Source organism: Melanerpes formicivorus, unplaced genomic scaffold, assembly GCF_026170545.1.
Source record: "Melanerpes formicivorus ecotype bairdi unplaced genomic scaffold, bMelFor1.0.p_v2 SCAF_2, whole genome shotgun sequence".
NCBI classification, from domain to species: domain Eukaryota; kingdom Metazoa; phylum Chordata; class Aves; order Piciformes; family Picidae; genus Melanerpes; species Melanerpes formicivorus.
In genome coordinates this window covers 3,977,846-3,998,925 of record NW_027142354.1, presented here as the reverse complement: position 1 = coordinate 3,998,925, position 21,080 = coordinate 3,977,846, and the positions used below count along the sequence as shown (strand labels likewise).

At 46.3% G+C, this 21,080-nt stretch overlaps 1 protein-coding gene across 1 annotated transcript in view; it reads left to right on the top strand.

The window, feature by feature from the left end:
* The window catches only part of RNGTT (RNA guanylyltransferase and 5'-phosphatase), a 319,301-nt gene that overhangs the window by 25,973 nt on the left and 272,248 nt on the right, over nucleotides 1-21,080 (top strand). Inside the window, exons 5-6 of the mRNA XM_068149390.1 lie at nucleotides 4,430-4,505; nucleotides 11,586-11,835. Of these exons, the coding sequence (XP_068005491.1) occupies nucleotides 4,430-4,505; nucleotides 11,586-11,835 (326 nt within the window). The remainder of the gene's footprint in view (nucleotides 1-4,429; nucleotides 4,506-11,585; nucleotides 11,836-21,080) is intronic.

Sequence of the window (21,080 nt, the reverse complement as noted above, 5' to 3'; positions counted from 1 at the left end):
AATGGGTCCATGTCCCAGTGGAGGCCAGGGACAAGCGGAGTCCCTCAGGGATCAGTCCTGGGACCTGTCTTGTTCAACATCTTTGTGGGTGCCATGGACAGTGGCATTGAGTGCACCCTCAGCAAGTTTGCTGATGACACCAAGCTGTGTGGTGCAGCAGACACGCTGGAGGGAAGGGAGGCCATCCAGAGGGACCTTGACAGGCTGGAGAGGTGGGCACAAGCCAACCTCATGAGGTTCAATAAGAGCAAGTGCAGGGTCCTGCATCTGGGTGGAGGCAATCCCAGGCACAAATCCAGGCTGGGCAGTGACTGGCTGGAAATCAGCCCTGAGGAGAGAGACTTGGGGGTGCTGGTGGACAAGAAGCTCAACATGAGCTCTCAATGTGGCCAGCAGGTCAAGGGAGGTGATCCTCCCCCTCTACTCAGCCTTGGTGAGACCCCACCTGGAGTACTGCCTCCAGTTCTGGAGCTCCTATTACAAGAGGGATCTGGAGGTGCTGGAAGGTGTCCAGAGAAGGGCCAGGAGGATGATCAGAGGGCTGGAGCATCTCTCCTGTGAGGACAGACTGAAGGAGTTGGGGCTGTTCAGTCTGCAGAAGGGGGCCTACAGGAAGGCTGGGGAGGGACTTGTCAGGATCTCAGGTAGTGATAGGACTAGGGGGAATGGAATGAAGCTGGAGGTGGGGAGATTCAGGCTGGATGTGAGGAGGAAGTTCTTCCCCATGAGAGTGGTGAAACCCTGGAATGTGTTGTCCAGGGAGGTAGTTGGGGCCCCATCCCTGGAGGTGTTTAAGCCCAGGCTGGATGAGGCTCTGGCCAGCCTGGTCTAGTGTGGGGTGTCCCTGGCCATGGCAGGGGGGTTGGAGCTAGATGATCCTTGTGGTCCCTTCCAACCCTGACTGATACTATGATACGACTTCTTTTTCCCTCCATAGAAACAAAGCCAAGAAGAAAGAGTCAGGAGGAAGAAAAATATATATTGGCTGAGCTTTTAAATAACATGTGGCTTAGACTCTTTTTTTGTAGTAAAGGAGAAATGTTGGGATTTTACATTTCCCTTCCATGAGAAAGTTTCCTTCCAACTGAAAAGTTGTTTCTGGTTCTGAGCACTTGTTTCCTCTAGCAGAAGATCAGAGGGACTGGCGTGGAGGGTGTTTTTATCAGAAGCAAAGCAGGCTGCAGCAGGGGTAGTGCTACACCCTGTGTGATCTTTCCTTCCCAAGCCATTTCTCTCATTGCTGAGATGCTTCTTTATCTTTGTCATGTGCACAAAATTATTGACTTAACCTTTTTGGTAGCAGGAACAGCTGCAGGACTCGGCGATAGCGACTGTGTGCAATTTCATTTCCAGCGTCAAGATGAGATAAGGAAAGAGACAGAAGCCTGAATGAAAAGTGAACAAAACTTTCTATTCAGTTAGAACAGTACAGGATGGAAATGTTACTTTTGCAAATTGAAGGACTGGAGTATGCCTGCCAGCCTCAAGGAAACACAATGCAAACCAGCAATCACAAAAAAATCTCCCAACCCCCTTAAACCCCAGAAATTATTACTGGAAACAAATTCAATAAGGAAGCTAAAATTAATTTAATTTGATGCAAGTCACAACAGGTTTTAATATTATTAAGTGGTTAGAATGGGTGAATCTGGAGAATAGAATAAACCAGGTTGGAAGAGACATTCAAGATCATTGCATCCAACCTATCATCCAACACCACCTAATCAACTAACCCATGCAACCAAGCACCCTGTCAAGTCTCCTCCTGAACACCTCCAGTGATGGCGACTCCACCACCTCCCTGGGCAGCACATTCCAATGGGCAATCACTCTCTCTGTGTAAAACTTAGTAGTTTTGCCTTGCTTTAGTAAGAGGCTTGATGGGGCAGGCACAAAGCCTGCCAGTACAAGGGGCGATGGGTGGATGTTGAGGCATAGGAAGTTCCATGTAAACACTAGGAAAAGTTGTTCCCCGTGAGGGTGACAGACCACTGGAACAGGCTGCCCAGGGGGGTTGTGGAGTCTCCCTCTTTGGAGATGTTCAAAACCTGCCTGGATGCATTCCTGTGTGATCTGGTCTAGGTGATCATGCTCTAGCAGGGGGTGGTGGACTAGATGACCTTTCGAGATCCCTTCCAGCCCTTAACATTCTGATTCTGTGTGAAAGCCCAACCCCGATACAGCTGGCATGTTTCTGTTGACCTATATAAAGTTTCTGCTGTTTATCAGATTACTCTTGCAGATATTTTTGTATCTTCAGTTAAAAAAGCAAAAAAAGAATACTTGAAATGTATGGTAGCATTTAGTAAAGAAGATAGATATTAGCATTTGGTCTGAATAAGCATCAAGTGAATGATTGCTTAACTTCGTGCTGACAATCATAGTATCATAGTATCAGTCAGGGTGGGAAGGGACCACAAGGATCATCTAGTTCCAACCCCCCTGCCATGGGCAGGGACACCCCACACTACATCAGCCTGGCCAGAGCCTCATCCAGCCTGGTCTTAAACACCTCCAGGGATGTGGCCTCGACCACCTCCCTGGACAACCCATTCCAGGGCTTCACCACTCTCATGGGGAGGAACTTCCTCCTTACATCCAGCCTGAATCTCCCCACCTCCAGCTTCATTCCATTCCCCCTAGTCCTATCACTACCTGAGATCCTGAGAAGTCCCTCTCCAGCCTTCCTGTAGGCCCCCTTCAGATCCTGGAAGGCCACAATTAGGTCACCTCGCAGCCTTCTCTTCTGCAGACTGAACAGCCCCAACTCCTTCAGTCTGTCCTCACAGGAGAGGTGCTCCAGCCCTCTGATCATCCTCGTGGCCCTTCTCTGGACACCTTCCAGCACCTCCAGATCCTTCTTGTAATAGGGGCTCCAGAACTGGACACAGTACTCCAAGTGGGGTCTCAGCAGAGCTGAGTAGAGGGGGAGGATCACCTCCCTCGACCTGCTGGCCACACTTCTCCTGATGCAGCCCAGGATCTGATTGGCTTTGCGGACTGCAAGTGCCCATTGAGAGCTCATGTTGAGCTTCTTGTCCACCAGCACCCCCAAGTCTCTCTCCTCAGGGCTGCTTTCCAGCCAGTCACTGCCCAGCCTGGATTTGTGCCTGGGATTGCCTCGACCCAGATGCAGGACCCTGCACTTGCTCTTGTTGAACCTCATGAGGTTGGCTTGTGCCCACCTCTCCAGCCTGTCCAGGTCCCTCTGGATGTCCTCCCTTCCCTCTAGCGTGTCTGCTGCACCACACAGCTTGGTGTCATTAGCAAACTTGCTGAGGGTGCACTCAATGCCACTGTCCATGTCCCCCACAAAGATGTTGAACAAGACAGGTCCCAGGACTGATCCCTGAGGGACTCCGCTTGTCCCTGGCCTCCCCTGGGACATGGAGCCATTGACAGCCACTCTTTGGGTGCAGCTATCAAGCCAGTTCCTTATCCATCTAGTGGTCCACCCATCAAACCCATGTGTCACCAGTTTGGAGACCAGGATGTGGTGCGGGACAGTGTCAAAGGCTTTGCTAAGGTAGAGAAATGAGGAAATCAAGGAAGGTGACTTGCTTTATAGTCACAGCTGAAAAAATATGCTAATATTAAGAATAACTGGGTTTGCTTTTAGTGGAAACTTTGGTATTTATAATTTTAAATGTAGTATGAGGGAGAGGCAACAGCTTGCCAGAATTCTCCATGACATTTTTAATAGGACACACTTTCAGCCTGGCTTGTTTGTCACTAGATGGTGCTGTTGCCTTGAGAGAAAAACGAAGTTCCAATGCCTTTGACTCTTCCCCTCCTTTTCCAGGGCATGAGTTCAGTAAAATAACAGCTGTAAAAGACTTAATTTTATTTCTTTTTATTGCATTGGAAAGATAGGTAATTCAAGATGATTATGCTGTTGTATAGTTTGATTGTTGTGGGGGGTTTTATGTTTGGTTGGTTGGTTTTGTTTGTTTTCAGAGTCAGTGAGCCTGGTCTTAGCATGTTCATAGCAAACTCAGAATTGTGATCTATTGACCATGCTTCCAAGTTAGAGGTAGGGTAGTCTGGATATGACTTTTCTACCTGATGCTGTGAAATGAATGTGATGCTTATTGAATCCATTAAAAGCACAATTACTGAACTGATTGTTTGTCTTCCTGATAAGCTGTTAGGCAGTCATAAGAAAATAGATTGAATCTTATCTGTATTAACCATATTTCAGTTGCATTAAGTTGGTTCTCTTGAGTTGGGGTAAACTGAAGTAGCCTATCTTCTTGTTGCTAGCCATTTGCAGAAATAATGACATAAATTGCTTTTTAGGCTTATGTGCCTTGATGGAAAGGGAGATAACCCTTTAATGAAGGTGGAAGGATCCAAAAACATACTTTGGGAACTTAAATGTTTATTAAAACTACTTGCAAATGATTATGCCCTTTCCTTCCTTGTCTAGGTGTCCATTGCACTCATGGTTTCAACAGAACTGGATTTCTGATCTGTGCCTTTTTGGTTGAGAAGCTGGACTGGAGGTAACACTGAATGTTAATTCCCAGGGGTTTGTGGGGGGTGACCAAAGGTATCTTCAGTATCTTTCACTCATTGTCCTGACAGCAATCTTCATGTATTCACTGTTTGTTATCTGAAAACTGCTTACTCTCATCTTGAGCAAACAGCCTGTATTAACATTGTTTATGTAATTGCTTGATAGCTTAGCCTGTTTCAGTCAAGCTTTCCAGGTGCACCAGGTCAAAAGTCAGCTGTACCAGCCACGTGTTGGACTTCAGGAGTGTATACCTTGTATTGTGTCTTTTCCCTGTGATGTGTCCCACACTTTGAGTAAGAACTTCAGAGTTCAGACATGCTCTGAATGTTATTTCTCTTACTTTTTCATCTTTTTCATGTGGACTTACATATAATCTTTTAGAATAGAATAGAACAGAATAGAATAAAATAGAATAGAATAGAATAGACCAGGTTGGAAGAGATCTTCAAGATCAGCGTGTCCAACCTATCATCCAACACCAGCTAATCAACTAAACCATGCAACCAAGCACCCTATCAAGTCTCCTCCTGAACACCTCCAGTGATGGTGACTCCACCACCTCCTTGGGCAGCCCATCCCAATGGGCAATCACTCTCTCTGTGTAAAACTGCCTCCTGACCTCCAGCCTGAACCTCCCCTGGCACAGCTTGAGACTGTGTCCTCTTGTTCTGGTGCTGGTTGCCTGGGAGAAGAGACCAACCTCTGCCTGTCTACAGCCTCCCTTCAGGTAGTTGTAGAGAGCAATAAGGTCACCCCTGAGTCTCCTCTTCTCCAGGCTAAGCAACCCCAGCTCCCTCAGTCTCTCCTCATAGGGCTTGTGTTCCAAGCCCCTCACCAACTTTGTTGCCCTTCTCTGGACACGCTCCAGCAAGTCAACATCCTTGCTAAACTGTGGGGCCCAGATAGTTTAGTTTAATTTATTATTTTTAAGTTTATTGGTTTTGAATTTAAAGAGAAGTTAGCTAAAACAACAGCAGAGAGACATTCTTGCTTCTGAAGTGTCAGCAGGAGACCCTGTTTACAGCTTGCTGTTTCACTAAAGTCAACAGCATGTTTATGCACAGACTTATCTGGGGGGGAGGGGGTTGTGATTTAAAAATGTGACTTATGATGTGGGAATTTTCATAGAGTCATGATCATACTCAAATAGCCTTAGGGTGGAAAACACTCACCTGTGTGATGTGATCCCGTGCAAGGTGTGTTTCTTAACAAACCCTTTAACCATTCTGATATTTCTTGTTCTTCAAGTGAAGAAAATACTGCTCCTGTTGCAGCATTTTCTTATGACTGGAGATCAAGTTTTTAGGTGCTTAGCACATGTGTATGCAAACTGTTTGTGAAGAATGACGTTGTTGTTACCTGTTAATGAACCAGAAATAAAGACATTCACAGAACCACAAAATCACAGAATGGTAGAGATTGGAAGGGACCTCCAGAGATCATCAAGTCCAGCCCCCCTGCTGAAAGTGGGATCACCTAGGTTAGTCTGCACGGGAATACATCCAGCCAGGTTTTGTAAGTCTCCAGAGGAGACTCTGCAGCCTCTCTGGGCAGCCTGTTCCAGTGCTCCATCATCCTCACTGTAAAGAAGTTTCTTCTCATGTTGAGGTAAAATGTTCAATGTTTAAGTTTTTATCCACTGTTCTGTGTCTTATTACTGTCCACCATGAGAAATGAGATTGGCTCCCTCCACTTGACACCCACGCCTCAGATATTTATAGGCATTGATGAGAGCCCCTCTCAGTCTTCCCAAGACTAAACAGCCCCAGGTCTCTCAGTCTCTCTGCATAGGGATGATGCTCAAGTCCCCTAATAATCCTCTTGACGTTGGAATAGTGAGGACAGAACACTATTAGTGACTCACTGAATCTTGTTAGAGTTTTAGCTGAGCATAGGAAGTGTATGCAGATACAACTATCTTTATAGGATGATTCTAGTTGTTCCTATGCACTAGCCAAATTCTCTATGTTTATTCTAACAATTTAAAAGCTGCATACAGTAACTAGACTCTGAGTTGATACTTTGCTCCAGAGAGAAAATGCACTTGAATTTGCTTTTTTTTTGTTTTTTTTGACCACTAGATGGATAAGGAACTGGCTTGATGGCCGTACCCAAAGAGTGGCTGTCAATGGCTCCATGTCCCAGTGGAGGCCAGTGACAAGCGGAGTCCCTCAGGGATCAGTCCTGGGACCAGGCTTGTTCAACATCTTTGTGGGTGACATGGACAGTGGCATTGAGTGCACCCTCAGCAAGTTTGCTGATGACACCAAGCTGTGTGCTGCAGCAGACACGCTGGAGGGAAGGGAGGCCATCCAGAGGGACCTTGACAGGCTGGAGAGGTGGGCACAAACCAACCTCATGAGGTTCAACAAGAGCAAGTGCAGGGTCCTGCATCTGGGTCGAGGCAATCCCAGGCACAAATCCAGGCTGGGCAGTGACTGGCTGGAAAGCAGCCCTGAGGAGAGAGACTTGGGGGTGCTGGTGGACAAGAAGCTCAACAGGAGCTCTCAGTGTGCACTTGCAGCCCGCAAAGCCAATCAGATCCTGGGCTGCATGAGGAGAAGTGTGGCCAGCAGGTCGAGGGAGGTGATCCTCCCCCTCTACTCAGCTCTGGTGAGACCCCACCTGGAGTACTGTGTCCAGTTCTGGAGCCCCTATTACAAGAGGGATATGGAGGTGCTCGAAGGTGTCCAGAGAAGGGCCATGAGGATGATCAGAGGGCTGGAGCACCTCTCCTATGAGGACAGACTGAAGGAGCTGGGGCTGTTCAGTCTGCAGAAGAGAAGGCTGCGAGGTGACCTAATTGTGGCCTTCCAGTATCTGAAGGGGGCCTACAGGAAGGCTGGGGAGGGACTTGTCAGGATGTCAGGGAGTGATAGGACTAGGGGGAATGGAATGAAGCTGGAGGTGGGGAGATTGAGGCTAGATGTGAGGAGGAGGTTCTTCCCCATAAGAGTGGTGAAACCCTGGAATGTGTTGTCCAGGGAGGTGGTTGAGGCCCTGTCCCTGGAAGTGTTTAAGCCCAGGCTGGATGAGGCTGTGGCCAGGCTGATCTAGTGTGGGGTGTCCCTGGCCATGGCAGGGGGGTTGGAACTAGATGATCCTTGTGGTCCCTTCCAACCCTGACTGATACTATGATACAATGATTTTATGCAGTGTTTCTTCGTTTTTAAGCCTCTGTGGCAGAAGTCTTAACAGCCATGCCTTATATTTTATGCTTCAACCAGGTAACTGTATCAAGTTTATTCATCTTAGTCAGATTTTTTTTTTTAACATAACGCCCAGATACTGCCTGGTAGGAAAAAAATGTCTACAGCAGGAGAATGAATTTTGGCCAGGTGGTGGTTAATGCTAAGCATTGTAACAGGATAAATCCTGTTTGCTGTATCATTCTTTAAACGAGACACTGTCATTTGCTGATGAGGAAATAAGATTTTCTTGATAGAAAACCCTATCCATATTCCTTCCTTAAGCATATGATGCAGGAGTGCTGCTGATGTATTGTGAATACTGAGATGTGTTTTATACAGTCATCCAGACTGTAAGTTCTCCAGCTAGTGATCAGAAGCCTTGCTGGATTATTTTATTCCCCACTCATTTTTTCCTAAAGACTTCTAGATTTCTAGGACTTGCCAAATACATTGAATTTCAGCTAGGTTTCTGTGCTTGAAATCTGTGCTGCCTCTTTTGTCTTTCTTTGCCATCTATTCCAGAACAGTGTAGAGTTCTGATATCATCAGACAAATCTGAACATCTTTCAGGCCCCAGCCCTTTTGATCTTTCAATGATGTTGATTACAGAATGTGTGAAACAACTTAAGGAAGATACCAAAAATAAAAACTGTCTTGTGAGGAAGAAATGTGGAGCTTTAGAATGGGGAAGAAAGCTCCTTTTGAATGACTTGGATTACAGTATCACAGTTGGAAGAGACCTCAAACATCATTGAGTCCAACCTGTCACCACAGACCTCATGACTAAACCATGGCACCAAGTGCCACGTCCAATCCCCTCTTGAACCCCTCCAGGGATGGTGACTCCACCACCTCCCTGGGCAGCACATTTCAATCCTAACAACTCTCTCTGTGAAGAACTTTCTCCTCACCTCGAGCCTAAACTTCCCCTGGCACAGCTTGAGACTGTGTCCTCTTGTTCTGGTGCTGGTAGCCTGAGAGAAGAAACCAACCTCTTCCTGTTTACAACCACCCTTCAGGTAGTTTTAGAGAGCAATGAGGTCTCCCCTGAGCCTCCTCTTCTCCAGGCTAAACAATCCCAGCTCCCTCAGCCTCTCCTCATAGGGCTGTGCTCAAGGCCTCTCCTCAGCCTTGTTGCCCTTCTCTGGACACGTTCAAGTGTTTTGATGTCCTTCTTAAACTGAGGGGCCCAGAACTGGACACAGGACTCAAGGTGTGGCCTAACCAATGCAGAGTACAGGGGCACAATGACTTCCCTGCTCCTGCTGGCCACACTATTCCTAATGCAGGCCAGGATGCCATTGGCCCTCTTGGCCACCTGGGCACACTGCTGGCTCATGTTTAGGCGGCTGTCAATCAGCACGCCTGGCTCCCTCTCTGTTTGGGGGCTCTCCAGCCACTCTGACCCCAGCCTGTAACTCTGCATGGGATTGCCATGGCCAAAGTGCAGCACTCAGCACTTGGATTTGTTGAATGCCATCCTGTTGGACTCTGCCCATCTGTCCAGTCGGTCGAGGTCCCTCTGCAGATCCCTTCTGCTCTCTAACTGATCAACAACTGCTCCCAACTTGGTGTCATCTGCAAACTTGCTGATGTCTGACTCAATCCCCTCATCCAGATCATCAATGAGGATATTAAAGAGGATGGGGCCCAGCACTGATCCCTGGGGGACACACCTGGGGGATTCTTAGATTGCTGATGACCAGCCATCTGATAGTCTGACTGTGGAAAATGTTTTGGCTTTTTTACATATGAAGAGACAACCAAAATTACTCCTTCTTGGGAAATGTTTCTGTCTGTTCTGGGAATTTGCCTCATAAATTTCTCAGCCTGCTTCCCCTACTGTATAGATCAGCCAGGAAAACAAAAAAAACAGGGAGGGGCTTTTGTATGTAAATTCCTCTCTCCATTTTAGCTCTGTATTTTCCTTCTTCCAGCAGCAGGCAAGTTTCTTATCTGAAAAAAATTCTTATCACAGCATGTAATGTGTGCTTTTGTTCCAGGTGTAAGATATGTGCTTGTTAAGAAGCCTGACAGGGGCAGGTACACTTTGTGACTTATCCTCTCTTTTATTTAGCAAGATTTCTAAATGTTTATACTACAGAGCATTACTGCTCCATGCAGCCATCATGGATTGAAGGCAGAATTGTGTCCAGGACTTTCTGTTAAACACTTTTCATGAGATCTGTGAAATTAGCAACAATGAAACCTTTGTGCTGTGCTTACTGTTGGCTTTGGAGTGTTTTCCAGTGTGTTAGTGAAGGTGCATGACTGTTAGTTTTGGTTTCTAATTTCTGTGTGGTCCAATCTTCACTTTATTAAAGCCCTTAAGTGTGAGCTGCATACTAATATACCTCTGAATTACAGTTTTTTTAGGAGACACTTCTGGATGGAGAAGTAATATCAAAAGATTAGGATGGTTGTTCCCAGTGTGATGGCAAAACCTCTAATGAAAGGAAAGACAATTCTTAGAGGGGAAAAATGTAGCCATATATGAATTCCAGCACCTGTGTTTTTCTTCTTTAAGTTTATTCATCTTTTTATTTGGTCTTTTTTGTCTTCATTCTGTCCTTAATTGCCTGCCTGTGTGCTACACCTTGAGTACTGTGTCCAGTTCTGGGCCCCTCAGTTTAGGAAGGAGGTTGACTTGCTGGAACGAGTCCAGAGAAGGGCAACGAAGTTGGTGAGGGGTTTGGAACACAAGCCCTATGAGGAGAGGCTGAGGGAGCTGGGCTTGCTTAGCCTGGAGAAGAGGAGACTCAGGGGTGACCTTATTGCTCTCTACGACTACCTGAAGGGTGGATGTAGACAGGCGGATGTTGGTCTCTTCTCCCAGGCAACGAGCACCAGAACAAGAGGACACAGTCTCAGGCTGTGCCAGGGGATGTTTAGACTGGATGTTAGGAAGAAGTTCTATACAGAGAGAGTGGTTGCCCATTGGAATGGGCTGCCTGAGGAGGTGGTGGAGTCACCATCATTGCAGGTGTTCAGGAGGAGACTTGATGGGGTGCTTGGTGCCATGGGTTAGCTGTTTGGGTGGGTTGGATTGGTTGATATGTTGGACGTGATGATCTTGAAGGTCTCTTCCAACCTGGTCTGGTCTATTCTATTCTATTCTATTCTATCAATTTCTTTTCTGTAGCAATAATAAAAGTTTTACCTAGGTCACCAGCAGAGCATCATTAGCTGCAGTAAGGAGGTGATGCAGTGCAGTCTACAGTTACTTCTGAGAACCTACATGCAATACCAACGTAATTGTGCAAACTCTTGTGCTACAGCAATTGCTGCTAGGCTGTTCTAAGCATGATGTTGCAAACAAAATGAATGTTTTTGGGATGATCAGTTTGAAATTTGTTTCAATTCTCATTCCCAATGAGAATTGGGAAGGTGTAGCATGACTGAAATACATAAACTAAGCATTGAGGTTGTAGACAGGTGGAGGTTGGTTTCTTCTCCCAGGCAACCAGCACCAGAACAAAAGGACATAGTCTTAAGCTGCACCAGAGGAGGTTTGCGCTGGAGGGTAGAAAGAATTTGTACACAGAGAGAGTGATTACCCATTGGAATGGGCTGCCCAGGGAGGTGGTTGAATCACCATCATTGGAGGTGTTTAGGAGGGGACTTGATAGGGTGCTTAGCTGCATGGTTTACTTGATTAGGTGGTGGTGGATGATGGGTTGGATGTGATGATCTCAAAGGTCTCTTCCAACTTGGTTCTGTTCTATTCTATTCTGTATTCTATATTCTATATTCTATATTCTATATTCTATATTCTATATTCTATATTCTATATTCTATATTCTATATTGTATATTCTATATTCTATATTCTATATTCTATTCTATCCAGAGTAATTTGCAATTTTTATTTGACAGTATTGAGGCTGCTGTGGCTACTTTTGCTCAGGCTAGACCACCAGGAATTTATAAAGGCGACTACTTGAAGGAGTTATTTCGTCGTTATGGAGATGAAGATGATGCACCATCGCCACCTGAGCTGCCAGAATGGTGCTTTGAGGATGATGAAGAGGAAGATGATGACAATGGTAAAACAGGAGGCCAGGAATCAGAGCCTGGATCATCAAGCTCCTCTTTTGGCAAGAGGAGGAAAGAACGCCTAAAACTGGTACTTTTTGATTATGAGCTTCTTATTCTAATTGCTGAACATAATTTCATAAACCTATAGTCATCAGTTACTGCATAATCCATGCTATGCAAGTGTCAGTGCTCTTGCAAATGAGGGCTGGTAGATTGTCTCTAACCAGGAAAAGCTGGTAGATTCATTGTAAGCCTTCTTTTGTTTCCTATATGAAACTTGAACTTCAGCATTCAACACCTCATAGTATCATAGTATCTGTCAGGGTTGGAAGGGACCACAAGGATCATCTAGTTCCAAGCCCCCTGCCATGGGCAGGGACACCCCACACTACATCAGCCTGGCCAGAGCCTCATCCAGCCTGGGCTTAAACACCTGCAGGGACAGGGCCTCAACCACCTCCCTGGACAACCCATTCCAGTGCCTCTCCACTCTCATGGGGAAGAACTTCCTCCTCACCTCCAGCCTGAATCTCCCCCCCTCCAGCTTCATTCCATTCCCCCTAGTCCTATCACTGCCTGAGATCCTGAGAAGTCCTTCCCCAGCCTTCCTGTAGGCCCCCTTCAGATACTGGAAGGCCACAATGAGGTCACCTTGGAGCCTTCTCTTCTCCAGACTGAAGAGCCCCAACTCCTTCAGTCTGTCCTCATAGAAGAGGACCTCAACTATTCCACTTGTCATAATGACTTAAAATGTTTCCAAAAGAAACATTTTTCTGTTGAGTTGTAATAGTAAAATGCTTTAAATTATTCACTCCCTGTTTGGAGATCAAATGGTAAGAGAAGGTGTTAGTAAACAGTTTTCACGTTTTTTTTTGGTAGCTCTGTGAATGAAATTAAGCACTCAGTTAAAAAAACCAATCTGATTTTGGTGACTATTCTTAGTTTTGGCAATTATGGGGGATTGAGAATTGGATTAGCAAAAAGCAGTATGACCTTAAAACCCCCCAGGCAGCTTTGAAATTTTGTGTTGTTCAAAGCTGTTTTAACTGTATCATGACAAAGATTATGGCTGGTCACTTACTGTGATCATTTTGACACACATGTGCATTATTATTATGTGCATTATTATAATTATATAATTATAGGCCTGTCAGCCTGACCTCAGTGCCAGGCAAGATCATGGAACAGGTCATCCTGAGTGCAATAACACAGAACTTACAGGATGGCCAAGGGATCAGGCCCAGCCAGCATGGATTTAGGAAGGGCAGGTCCTGCCTGACCAACCTGATCTCCTTCTATGATCGGGTGACTGCCTGGTGGATGTGGGGAGGCCTGTGGATGTAGTCTACCTGGACTTCAGCAAGGCCTTTGACACCATCCCGCACAGCAAACTCCTGGCCAAGCTGTCAGCCCCTAGCTTGGATGGGAGCACACTGCAGTGGGTTAGGAACTGGCTGGAGGGCCGAGCCCAGAGAGTGGTGGTGAATGGTGTCACCATGCTCGCTTCACCGAGCGAGTCATTTGTCATTGGAACGGGTTGCCCAGGGAGGTGGTTGAGTCATCGACCCTGGAGGCATTCAAGGGGAGATTGGACGTGGCACTTGGTGCCATGGTCTAGTCATGGGGTCTGTGTTGATAGGTTGGACTCGATGATCCTTGAGGTCCTTTCCAACCTAAGTGATACTGTGATACTGTGATACATCCAGCTGGCAGCCAGTCAGTAGTGGAGTCCCCCAGGGATCAGTGCTGGGCCCTGTGCTCTTTAACATCTTTGTTGATGATCTGGGTGAGGGCATTGAGTCCATCAGTAAATTTGCTGATGACACCAAGCTGGGGACAGGAGTTGATCTGCTGGAGGGTAGAGAGGCTCTGCAGAGAGACCTTGACAGGCTGGACAGATGGGCAGAGTCCAAGGGCAGGAGATTGAACACACCCAAGTGCCGGGTTCTGCACATTGGCCACAACAACCCCATGCAGTGCTACAGGCTGGGGTCAGAGTGGCTGGACAGCAGCCAGGCAGAGAGGGACCTGGGGGTGCTGGTTGATGGTAGGCTGAACATGAGCCTGCAGTGTGCCCAGGCAGCCAAGAGGGCCAATGGCATCCTGGCCTGCATCAGGAACAGTGTGGCCAGCAGGAGCAGGGAGGTCATTCTGCCCCTGTACACTGCACTGGTTAGGCCACACCTCGAGTACTGTGTCCAGTTCTGGGCCCCTCAGTTTAGGAAGGAGGTTGACTTGCTGGAGCATGTCCAGAGAAGGGCAACAAAGTTGGTGAGGGGTTTGGAACACAAGCCCTATGAGGAGAGGCTGAGGGAGCTGGGGTTGCTCAGCCTGGAGAAGAGGAGACTCAGGGGTGACCTTATTGCTGTCTACAACTACCTGAAGGGAGGTTGTAGACAGGCAGAGGTGGTGGAGTTGCTGTCATTGGAGGTTTTCAGGAGGAGACTTGACAGGGTGCTTGGTTGCATGGTTTAGTTGATTAGGTGGTGTTGGATGATAGGTTGGACACGATGATCTTGAAGGTCTCTTCCAACCTGGTTTATTCTATTCTATTCTATTCTGATTAAGCAAGTTGCTGTAGTTACCCCAGTACAGAACTAATACTTAAGTGCAAAGAATATACTTGTGTCATCTGTAGACCAAAGGTTCAGTTCTCTCCAAATTCCTGACTCATTCTTTTTATTTGCAGATAAAATAGGGGAGAACTTTTGCTGAGGGCAAAAATAGATTCAGCTCTTTCTGCATCATGCTGAGTTATTTCACTTGTGTGGTGAGGTGTTTGTTTGTAAACATTTGGAAATCCTCATATGAAATATGTTGCAAAAAATACATTTCCTTGTTACTGCAGCTGCTCAGCATGGTTATGCAAATGGAGTATGGAAGAAATGAGCCTGAATCCAAATGTAGGCTAAGGAAGCAAGGTGAACTTTGAAGACTTTGAAATGGCTGGAATAAAAATAAGTTGCTCACAGTGTAAAAAATCTGTAGTAAAATAGATATTCAGGGATATGGCCACTTATCTTTCTTAGCCTTCTAGTACAATTTTGAGGTGTATCTATATCATCTATATTTATATGTATATACTCTATATTTATATCTATATCTATATCATCTATATTTATATCTATATCATATATATTTATATCTATATCTTTATCTATACCTATATCTCTATCATCTCTCTATCATCTCTCTCTCTATCATCTCTCTCTATCATCTATCATCTCTCTATCATCTCTCTATCATCTCTATCATCTCTCTCTATCATCTCTCTCGCTCTATCAGCTCTCTCTCGCTCTATCATCTCTCTCTATCATCTCTCTCTCTATCATCTCTCTCTATCATCTATCATCTATCATCTCTCTGTCATCTCTATCATCTCTCTCTATCATCTCTCTCTATCATCTCTCTTGCTCTATCATCTCTCTATCATCTCTCTCTATCATCTCTCTATCATCTCTCTCTATCATCTCTATCATCTCTCTCTCTCTCTCCTCTCTCTCTCTCTCATCTCTCTCTCTCTCTCATCTCTCTCTCTCTCATCTCTCTATCATCTCTCTCTATCATCTCTCTCTATCATCTGAGGAGACTTGACAGGGTGCTTGGTTGCATAGTTTAGTTGGTTGGATGGTGTTGGATGATAGGTTGGACACGATGATCTTGAAGGTCTCTTCCAACCTGGTCTATTCCACTCTATTCCACTCTATATGATCTATATCTATATTTATATAAAAGGTTATTTGAGCTGGAATTGCAATCCTGGTTTTTTTAATGTGCCTATTGATTAATTAGCAAATGCATGATGATGAGGTCTGATGACAGCCTCTTCTCAGGAAGTATAAAACAAAGCTGGTCTGTCTAACTGTCTCAAGGTGTGCCAGGGGAAGTTTAGGCTTGAGGTGAGGAGAAAGTTCTTTACTGGGAGAGTTGTTGCCATTGGAATGGGCTGCCCAGGGAGGTGGTGGAGTCACCATCCCTGGAGGTGTTCAAGAGGGGATTGGATGTGGCACTTGGTGCCATGGTCTAGTAGTCATGAGGTCTGTGGTGACAGGTTGGACTTGATGATCTTTGAGGTCTTTGCCAACCTTACTGATTCTGTGATTCTAACAGGAATCATGGCATTGGCTCCCCAGGCTTTTTGCTCTCTGACACTGGGGTTGGTTTTTTCCTTTTGAAAGCTGGCAGCTCAATTATACGAATAAGCATATTGATAACTAGAAGTTAATGATGAGCTAGAGCCGTTGTGAAAGAGAGGATCATCTAGTTAATATGCATATTCGTATAATTCAGTTTTGCAGCTCTGGAGGAACATTCTTTGACACGAAGACAAGGAACGGGGAGAATTCTTTGCCATGGTTCTTGGCTGGCAGATTGGACTGCTGCTTAACTCACTAGAGATGGATACAATCTCTTTGTGATTCCTTGTAAATATCTCAGGTAAATACCTCTTGCTCAGATTTTCTCATTTGACTGCCTGAAGGACTAGAGTCTCAGCACAGTGTTGATTTTCCACTGCAGACGTTTCCAGGCCTTTTAATTTGGCTGTTTCTCTAACACATTTGTGGGGTAGGCAGTGTCAGACTGCAGGTGGCTGTGGTGATAGTGGTATTCTGAAATGTTTGAATTTTGACCCAGGTCTTTGTGGTGACAGGAGAAAACTTTAGTGGTAGAGGAGGCAAAACCTCGCAGGCATTTCACTAGAATAATGAAGCAACTGTTGAACTAGCCCACAAAGGGAAGTTAGTGTGTTGTCCACTTCAGAAATTCCATCTTGGATGTGTGAAACTTTACTGCAGCTCTTTCATTAGGATAGGATAGGATAGGATAGGATAGGATAGGATAGGATAGGATAGGATAGGATAGGGTAGGGTAGGGTAGGGTAGGGTAGGGTAGGGTAGGATAGGACAGAACCAGACCAGGTTGGAAGAGACCTTCAGTATCATCACATCCAACCCAACAACCAGTCAAACCCACCTAAACAACTAAATGTCCATGATTTTGATGCCAGCCTTTCTTTTCTGCACTATGGGAGCTGTTAAGAGTGTAATGCCCTTACAGTTCCCCTGCAGTTTACTTTCTCATCACCCAGTTGTGGTTGACAGGTAGCAGCAAATCTGTTGTAGTCTCACGAGCTCCAAACACATTTTGACTTTGCCAGTCTGTGCCATAATGGTTGTGGCATCCTAGAATCAATAAGGTTGGAAAAGACCTCATTTTTAATGAGCACTTAGGAGTCTCTCTTCAGGAGACATTACTTGATTTTTCAAGTAGGACAAAAAGTTCTAACTCTGAGCCAGAAACTTCAAACTTTTCATGGGTCAGTCAGATCTGCTGTTTATTGAAGAATGCCATCTGTTCTAGTCCCATGTAAGCTGCATATTGCACAAATGTTACAGGGCTAGTATGTAGTGCTTCTAAAATAGTTACATCTCCAACAGTCTGGAAGAGATGGTAGCTGTTTAATGAGTCTCGTAATTGTTTTGAGCACAGGTGTCTTGTGGTCATCTGAGGGAGAGAGGGAAACCACTGAGTGTCATGGCTGAGATAATTAGCAGTAGTGATACCTGTTCTTTAACTGTCAAATTATATTGATTCAAAATATTAGCAACTTCATTTTTAACTTTATTTTTAACCTCCTTTTTTTCTGAAGTTGAAGTCCTGTACTTGCTCTTCTGCCCATGGATATGTGAAATACAATGCTGCTGCAGAACTGGAGAGTAGTCTTTGTGCTTGCATAAGGGTGTCATTTCCTTGTAGTCTTCTCTTTCTCCACATTAAATACCAATTTGTTCACTTTTACCCCATAGTACATGATTTTTACACTTCTGATCAGTCTTTTAGTTCTTTGTACTCTGTCAGGTTGACTCACATTTCTTTGAGACTGTGTCGTCTCTAATCAAACACAAGCCTGTAGCTGAGGCTGACCTATGCTTTAAGGCTAATACTGGTAATAGAATAGTATCATAGTATCAGTCAGGGTTGGAAGGGACCACAAGGATCATCTAGTTCCAACCCCCCTGCCATGGGCAGGGACACCCCACACTAGGTCAGGCTGGCCAGAGCCTCATCCAGCCTGGTCTTAAACACCTCCAGGGACAGGGCCTCAACCACCTCCCTGGACAACCCATTCCAGGGCTTCACCACTCTCATGGGGAAGAACCTCCTCCTCACATCCAGCCTGAATCTCCCCACCTCCAGCTTCATTCCATTCCCCCTAATCCTATCACTCCCTGATATCCTGACAAGTTCCTCCCCAGCCCTCCTGTAGGCCCCCTTCAGATACTGGAAGGCCACAATGAGGTCACCTCGGAGCCTTCTCTTCTCTGAACTGAACAGCCCCAACTCTTTCAGTCTCTCCTCAATAGGAGAGGTGCTCCAGCCCTCTGATCATCCTCGTGGCCCTTCTCTGGACACCTTCCAGCACCTCCACATCCCTCTTGTAACAGGGGCTCCAGAACTGGAGGCAGTATTCCAGGTGGGGTCTCAGCAGAGCTGAGTAGAGGGGGAGGATCACCTCCCTTGCTCTGCTGGCCACACTTCTCCTGATGCAGCCCAGGATCTGATTGGTTTTCAGGGCTGCAAGTGCACACTGAGAGCTCATGTTGAGCTTCTTGTCCACCAGCACCCCCAAGTCTCTCTCCTCAGGGCTGCTTTCCAGCCAGTCCCTGCCCAGCCTGTATTTGTGCCTGGGATTGCCTCGACCCATATGCAGGACCCTGCACTTGCTCTTATTGAGCCTCATGAGGTTGGCTTGTGCCCACCTCTCCAGCCTGTCAAGGTCCCTCTGGATGGCCTCCCTTCCCTCCAGCGTGTCTGCTGCACCACACAGCTTGGTGTCATCAGCAAACTTGCTGAGGGTGCACTCAATGCCACTGTCCATGTCACCCACAAAGATGTTGAACAAGCTTGGTCCCAGGACTGATCCCTGAGGGACTCCGCTTGTCCCTGGCCTCCCCTGGGACATGGACCAGGCTAATATCTTCATAGGATTGCCTTTTACAAGACAGAATGATACTAGTTCAGCTTTTGGTCTCTCATTGCGTCTATATCTTTTTCTCCAATTAGCTACCAATGTGTGTTTGTATAATTGCTTATTCCTGACTAAGAGTAGAACTTTGTTTGTATCAAACTGCACAGTTGTTTTTTCCTAGCCCATTCATAAAACTAAGGACAGCACTGAATTCTTAAGCTACCATCTCAGTCTGTACCTCTGTTACTAAATTCACAGGTGTCACATATGAGAAAATAAAAAAGACTATGCCAATAGGAAGTTTGGGGAAGTTAAATTAATTCCCTTAAACCAGACCTCAGATTCTCCTCAATATATTCTTCTTCTTTGTTAGTGAAACACTTAACTCCTGTGAACCCTGTTTGGAAGCAGGTTGCTCTTTTGTTTATAAAAGTACTATTTACCCCATGGTTTCTGAGTTTCTCTGTGAAAACAAGGCAAGCAGAAAAAGACAAGACAAATGCCAGCATCAAAAGATGTGACATTTCCTGCTTCTAACAATTATTTTAAGCCTGATACATCACTGAAACTGAAAGATCAGTTGAATGCTCTTGCAGAGTAACAGCATGACTTTGTTGTATCTTTTTGCTTGGACAGGCTTAGAGGCAGTTTATGTGATTTGGGCAGAGTCCAGTGGGATGGCATTCAACAAGTCCAAGTGCCAGGTGCTGCACTTTAGCCATGGCAACGCCATGCAGAGCTACAGGCTGGGGTCAGAGTGGCTGGAGAGCTGCCAAACAGAGAGGGACCTGGGGGTGCTGATTGACAGCTGCCTAAACATGAGCCAGCAGTGTGCCAGGTGGCCAAGAAGGCCAATGGCATCCTGGCCTGCATTAGGAATAGTGTGGCCAGCAGGAGCAGGGAAGTCATTGTGCCCCTGTACTCTGCATTGGTTAGGCTGCACCTTGAGTCCTGTGTCCAGTTCTGGGGCCCTCAGTTTAAGAAGGACATTGAGACACTTGAACGTGTCCAGAGAAGGGCAACAAGGCTGGGGAGAGGCCTTGAGCACAAGCCCTATGAGGAGAGGCTGAGGGAGCTGGGATTGTTTAGCCTGGAGAAGAGGAGGCTCAGGGGAGACCTCATTGCCCTCTACAACTACCTGAAAGGTAGTTGTAGCCAGGAAGGGGTTGGTCTCTTCTCCCAGGCAACCAGCACCAGAACAAGAGGACACAATCTCAAGCTGCACCAGGGGAAGTTTAGGCTCGAGGTGAGGAGAAAGTTCTTCCCAGAGAGAGTTGTTTGTCATTGGAATGTGCTGCCCAGGGAGGTGGTGGAGTCACCGTCCCTGGAGGTGTTCAAGAGGGGACTGGACGTGACACTTGGTGCTATGGTCTAGTCCTGAGGTCTGTGGTGACAGGTTGGACTTGATGATCCTCGAGGTCTCTTCCAACCTTAGTGATACTGTGATTTGGTCCTGTATCTCTAGGTATTCTAAGCTGAACAGTCTCCCTCTCTGGCTCTCCCTTCCTACATTTTAGAAGACAAAACACGCCTTTTTGACACGTGTTGGAATATGTCTTGTCCTCTGGAAGGCAGTCTCTGAGCATGTTGGCACTTGATCAAGCCTGGGTAGCTGAAGATGGCTATCTCACAGTCCTGGTGGTAGCCAGTAGGGTCAGGGACATGTTTGTTTGGGGCTGTTTCCCCTCACTCCACCATATGGTTGCTTAGAATCTGAAACAACACAGGCTGATGCATATTGCTACTTCTTCATCTGAAGTGGTGAGTGGAGGGATGTGGTAGCAAGTGGCAAGAGCTTGGTGAGTGTAAGATGATGTATGCACAGTGTGTACATACTAAGTACATGTGGTTACCTTGCATCAGTTAGGGCTTAGTAGTAGTGCTGAGGACCTGAGGTGCTCCTGCTGAGCTGAGTGTTCTGGCATCTCTGCACCTTGTTCTCCTGTGTCCCATTTCCAAAGGGGGTTGTGAACAGCGGCGCAGAACGTGCATGGCTCTGGCTCAGTTTTGGCACCACATCCAAGGCCACATCCTCATGAGAGCTGGAGGGCTGAGTTCACCATGCTCAGGTGCAGAAGTGGCTTTACCTTGTTCTGCTATTGCTACACCAAGTTTATGATTTTTTGTCCCTTTCTGGAAAATGTTTCCTGTTGTGTGCCTTTTGCTTTAACGCTAGCAGTCACACTCTGCTGTTAGTCTGAGAGGCGAGGCAGCGCAACCACCTTCCTTTATTTGCCTGGTGCTTGCAACCACGTACTTGAATTCAGCCAACAGCTGTGTAGCTGCCTGCCTCCCTCACCCAGTCACCTCTGTGCTGTTGCACCTGCTGGTGCCCACATAAATACTGCACTGGCCATCCACAT